General features: G+C 47.2%; 1 protein-coding gene across 1 annotated transcript in view; it reads left to right on the top strand.

The window, feature by feature from the left end:
- The window catches only part of LOC135819504 (uncharacterized), a 35,072-nt gene extending 29,072 nt beyond the window's left edge, over positions 1-6,000 (top strand). The window contains exon 16 of the mRNA XM_065332721.1: positions 758-6,000. Within this exon, the coding sequence (XP_065188793.1) occupies positions 925-5,415 (4,491 nt within the window). The 5' untranslated portion in view covers positions 758-924 and the 3' untranslated portion in view covers positions 5,416-6,000. The remainder of the gene's footprint in view (positions 1-757) is intronic.

The following is a 6,000-nucleotide window of genomic DNA, read 5'->3' on the forward strand; positions in this document are numbered from 1 at the left end:
GCAGCATTCTGAGGTTGCGGAATCCTGCTGAACCGTGCAAAACTTTTGAAATATTTTCAACAGGCAGTGTGCTCGGAAAACCCTCCTCCCCTGTTCATTCTGTTCCCCGACGGCTCCCAATTTTTTTTGCGTTGCCGGTGCAGGATCAGAAGACTACACGGACACTTCTTGGTAGCTGCGCATAGCCGGCACACTACATATCTGACGAGAACAAGAAGCAAGGCAGTACAGATGCCAGAGCCAACACAACAAACTTTGCATGTAACACAATACACCAACTTTTGTCTTCGAGCAAGTATTAGCAGTTGGCCGTTCACACTCGGGAAACCTTTTCTTGCGGGAATGGCTGCGTATGGGAAAGATTTAGGGATCGAGATCAAAGGAAATGTCACATGAGCCATGAAATCAAGGAAAATTGTCCGAGAATGCAACTTTTCACGCCTGTCTGAATGCACCCAAAAGAAAAATTATATTCCCATAATCAACACTGAACGTCATTTTGGCAAGAAATACATAATTTGAGTTGGCCTCCAGAATAGGCCACTTCATCACAGAATCGGTATTCAGAGATCCTCAGACGATTGCTTCAGTGCTCCTGATTCCTGATGATATACATTTTATTCTTGTACAACATATCTTCTTTCCATGGTTGGTGTAGCCCTAGTCTTTATGAATGCTTATACTATACTAAGGAGGTATTGCCATTCTAAATCTATCCTTTCTCCTTTTCTCTTTGTTCTTTCCAAATTGTCCACAGATTCTGAACTAAAGTGTCAGTGCCATTGCCGCGTCATCTCCATCTTTGACCTCATCTACCTGCAACACACCAACTAGTAAAGGTCTGGTTAGTCAATCAACTTCGCCTAGTACAGCCCTTGCCGAAGTCAACAACCGACACCAGCCTGATCATCCCCAGCCTCAGCAATGAAGACCAACCAGGCACTCGCACTCAAAGACCTCGAGGAACGGCTAAGAAATGAACTTCAACATAAAGTCCCTGATATCATGGATCACCTGGAGAGCGATCACAACTTGCTGCAGCACACGAGTTATGAGTTTGCCAAAATCACACACCGCATGTTGACTGGCCATGAACAGATCAGTTTGCTTATCGGTTATTTCCTGACTCTTGCAGGTCAGAAGGGAAAGAAGGTGTTCGCAATGTTTTGCAATGTTCTACGTCAGATCAACTTTGAGCAGCTTGCCAAGGAGCTGGAAAGCAAGGAAGAAATGTACGATCAAGGTACTTTGTCCAGCCAATCCAGTGGTGACATGGAGTTCCACGGATGGGAGTGTAAACGCTCTGCTCCATTTCTACCAGAAACCTTCCCATCGCCATCTACTGGATTACAACAAGCAGCCACCAATGCAGCCACTGCCAGTGTACAGAAGAGCCAAACAACAACTCAACAACAACAACAACCGCAGGCTGATGTTGAACCATTGCTAGCACACTACCGTAAGCGTCTTCTTCAACTTTGTCGAATCGAAAGCAAGAGGACTGCTCTACCAGGAATTGGGACACGGCGTGAAGGACAGACAGATGTTCGCAGTTTCTACACTAGCGTTCAGGCCTTGACACTGGAACAAGCTGAACAACGACTGAACGAAAAGGGTGGGAAAACAGAGAGATGCAGCACGACAACGGGATCAATACCAATACGTCGAGCATCACAACTTCTGCAACGTAAGCTAGGTGAACATGTGCCATCAGGTTACGATAACGACCGCAGATCACTTGTTGAAAGCAGCATGCTTGTTTCTCCAGCTGGCAGTGGTAAAAGCACAGTGTGTAAAATGCTTTTGTCCGACCACTACCATAACAACACTGACAGCAGCAGCAGCAACAGCAGCAGCAACAGCAGCAGTGCTGTACCTTCTTGCAGTGCTGTTGACAGTGGTACATGCACCAGTGCTACTGATCCTGATTCCACACGCCAAGCTAACACTACAACCAGCAAGGATGTAACTGCTACCAACAGTGGTAACGCCTCAACCAAGACAGGCAGTCTTAGCACATCTTCCAACACAACCAGCAGCAGCACGAGCACCAGCAGCAGCAGCACCAGCAGCAGCACCAGCTCCTACAGCAGCAGCACCAGCACCAACAGCAGCAGCACCAGCAGCAGCAGCAGCAGCACCAGCACCAGCAGCAGCAGCAGTACATGTGGTAGCAGCTGCGAAAACAGTGCAAGTGGCAAGAATGATGACGGCAAAAGTGGTGGAAGCAGAGATGGGCCCAACAGTGAAAAAGGTCGTGGGAGCAGCACTGAGAGCAGCGGTGGGAGAAGTCGGAGACAACATGCCGAAGAGGAGAGGAAGTTTAGAAGAGATGCAGTGCTGTCCAACTTCAACTATGTCGTACATCTACCTTGCCGTGATGTGGATCGAGTCTGCAGTTACAATTGGTCTACTCTACTTGGCCTGGATGAGCAATGTCTGCATCTAGACACGCACCAGCAAGACCAAATGATCGAGTACCTAGAGGATCAATCACAACAAGTCCTGTTCATTGTCGATGGATTGGACGAAATTGGCAAAGATGTGCTTGAGGATCGATCAGCTCTCTCATCTCTCGTCCATCGTGAACGGTTTGCTGACTCCCGAATCTTGTTGACAAGCCGTCCTTGTCAGCTAGCGTCCACGCTTGCAAAAAAATGTGAAGAACACTATTGGCTGGCTGGGTTCAATGAGCATCAACTCAAACGCTACTGCCTTCGTAATCTTGGTGAAGATCTTGGTCAGTCTTGTTGGGACGAGCTATGCGAGGTTAGCTCGGTGCACGTCAAAGAAGCACTTAAGTCCTCCCCATTGCTATGTGCAATGCTCTGTGAGCTCTACCGAAGTCGTCAGAATGTACCAAGGTGTGCAACCATGATGTACTCCGGCTTTGTCAAGCAAGCTGCAAACCTGCGTGGCTGGCAGTTGCAAGATAATGGAGTCAGCCTTGAGAGTCCCGCACTGAGTAACAGCTTGGCTCGTGCCACAACAACAGAGGAGGACCAAGAGGAACACTCTGCTCCACTGTGGACAACTCATAGCAGTCAACCCCATCACTGTGTACCAGCATCAACTGATACAGCCCACACCGCAGCTGTCAGTGGAGATACTGTACTAATACAACGTAGCAGTGATACGGAGCAATCACATCAATGTATGAGCAAACGTGCACAGAACGAGCTTGGTCGTGTAGCTCTCATGTACTTGAATAGCAAGCAAGTACTGATTCCTACTAGCGCCTTGTCCAGTGAGTGCAGGAATGCAGCTTGCTCTATTGGTCTCCTTGTTGAGAGTAACACCGGTATTGGCAATGTACTACGTTCACAGGCAAAACCATGTGTCTACTTCGTACACTACTCACTACAGGAGTACTTTGCAGCACAGTACTTGTGTGCAGATACTGAGCATGCTCAAGCTGTGAGAGAATGTGCACAATATGGTTATGGTGTTGGTGAGGAGACAGCACCATTCTGGGCATTTGTTTGTGGTACTGCAACTAGCAAGCAACTAGCGGAGATCATCAGTGTTCTAAAATCAGCAATGTTACAACATAGCCGGACTGTTGCTAACACTTCTCGTTCTCTCCTGTCCTACTTCATGGAGCATGTCAACACCAGACCAACCCTCGCAGAGCAAGCAATGCTAGGTTCTGGCGCAAGTGGGGAGACCAGTTACCTCTCCAAGGCAGTGGACTGCATTGCTGCTGATGGACTAAGACTGAATAACGTCCAACTTGGAATGAGTGATGTACTGGCTCTACAGTGTGTACATGATCATGCAACTACTATCAAGCTATTGGACCTCACAGGCTGCAACCTCACAGCAGAGAAGTGCAACATACTCACACTGTCCAAGGCTCAAGAGCTACGACTGCATGTGAATCCATGCAGTACCAGTCTGGTGGAAATGGCAGCAAGATCCCTATCTTGTCCAGGCAGCAAAGTGAGAAACCTTCGTCTTGCCACGTGTAATCTATCAGCATGTACCTATCCAGGTCTGCTGGCATGTGTGCAAGCTAAGAATCTCCAGGGATTACAGTTATCTTCCAATAAGGAACTTGGAAATGGTTTTCTGGAGTATCTACAACAGACACTCCACAGTGAGTGTCAGCTTACATACCTTAATCTGAGGAAGGTTGGTCTGACAGGTGGTTGTGGAAGTCGATTGGCTGAACTGATCACCAAACTGCCACAGCTTCAGCGACTGAATACGAGCGGCAATAACCTCAGCAACTCAGACGTGGAGCAAGTTCTGGCCGCTTTGAATACCAATGTAATTGGGATAGTCTGGGTCAAGGGCAATGCCCTGGATGATGGTATCGTTCCAGCTATCTGTGAGTTCTATCAGAGAAAGAACGGAAAGCTGCAGGAGCGGCATTCATCAACTAGCACCTCTCAAGCAGTTCAGAATGGCCACAAATGTCAAGTACAGTTACAAGGCTGTAATGTGACCCGAGAAGGTCTGGAAACCATAGCAACAGCACAGTGCTTATCCTGTGGTGATCAGGTGTTCACTGGTCTACACTTTGTGAACAGTGATGGTGTAAGGGAGCGGGATCTGCTGCAACCGTTGCTCGAGACCCATGCCAATCTCCACATGCAATATATTGGTGATACTGGCGCACAGCAGATTGCTCCAGCTATTGGCTTTAATGGCAGAGATCTCTATATGTACTACATAGCCCATCAAACCATCCAGAAAGTCATCCCAGTCATGGCTGTCAACACGACTATGGAGAGCCTATCACTTCCGTACTGCAACATGACCAACACTGGTGCAGAGGTGCTTGCCGAGCAAGGTCTGGCACACAACAACACACTCCGAGTGGTCGACTTATCGGACAACAACATTGGACTGCGTGGATTGTGCTCAGTACTAAGAGCATGTCGTCACCGCAATCTATCATCTCCACTGGCATTGGATATGTCAGATAACAACATCTTTCCTACGTATCAACAACTGCCACCGCTCCAACAACCACAACAGCAGCAGCAAATTGAAGTTATCCGTCCATTCACGAGTCTACTGTCACAGTGCACAGGGATTGTTTGTCTCGCACTTTCAGGGACAGGACTGGATGATGACACTGGAGCTAAGTTCATCACATCTCTACGCAGTAATCAGTCTATCAAGTGGCTCTCACTTATCCGTAATACCTTGAGTGATCGCAGCGCTGGTGCACTGTGTGTTGCTATGGAGACCAACACCTCGCTGAAGACCATCTCACTGTACAAGAACAATGTGACAGATGATGGAGTGAAGCAGCTCATCACATCACCTGGTGTACAGCGTATGTATGCTGTAGCATTGCGTGACAATCCATGTCACACAGAGCAGTTCAGATTGCCGCTGTTTGATGGTCGGATCTCATATAGCCATAGTAGTCTTCTGGAACTCACGAAGCGACGTGATTGAACAGCTGGAGCAATATGACAGTGAGTGTTTTCAGTCACGTGATCAATATTCTGCTGGCCATAGACTCTTCCTGTTTGCTATTATCATAATGACCATAAATTTTCAGGGAGCAGCCTTGAAACTGGAAATAGCTGCTACACTTGAATAGACGGAATGCATGACAGTACCCGCAGTGTTTGAGTTACCTGAGAGAGACAACTACAGTTGAAATCTATACTTTTTCTCATATCAGCAATGTTTAGTGAGAGCTACCATAGTTGGTTTAGATCACTTGTCAGACATTTCTTCAGCACGATCTTCACAAGACACACTTCATTCCCAAAACACGTAGAGATTGCAGTGCAAGAAGCAACATATCCACCAGCATCATTGTTTTTCTCTCCAGTAATTCTGTGTTGCTGTGTAATGCAACGTACACAGCAACTCAACTGTAATCATGGTTACAGCTATGTTACAGAATATACATTCACAGAGCATGGATAGTGCTGTCCTTTTCTTACACCCTTCCTCCCCTTCCATTTCCATCATTGAATTATGCAACTTTTGGATGAATTCCCTAAAAGAAGATCATGCTTCTAGAGGTAA

The sequence above is a fragment of the Sycon ciliatum genome, chromosome 6 (genome assembly GCF_964019385.1).
Source record: "Sycon ciliatum chromosome 6, ocSycCili1.1, whole genome shotgun sequence".
NCBI classification, from domain to species: Eukaryota; Metazoa; Porifera; class Calcarea; order Leucosolenida; family Sycettidae; genus Sycon; species Sycon ciliatum.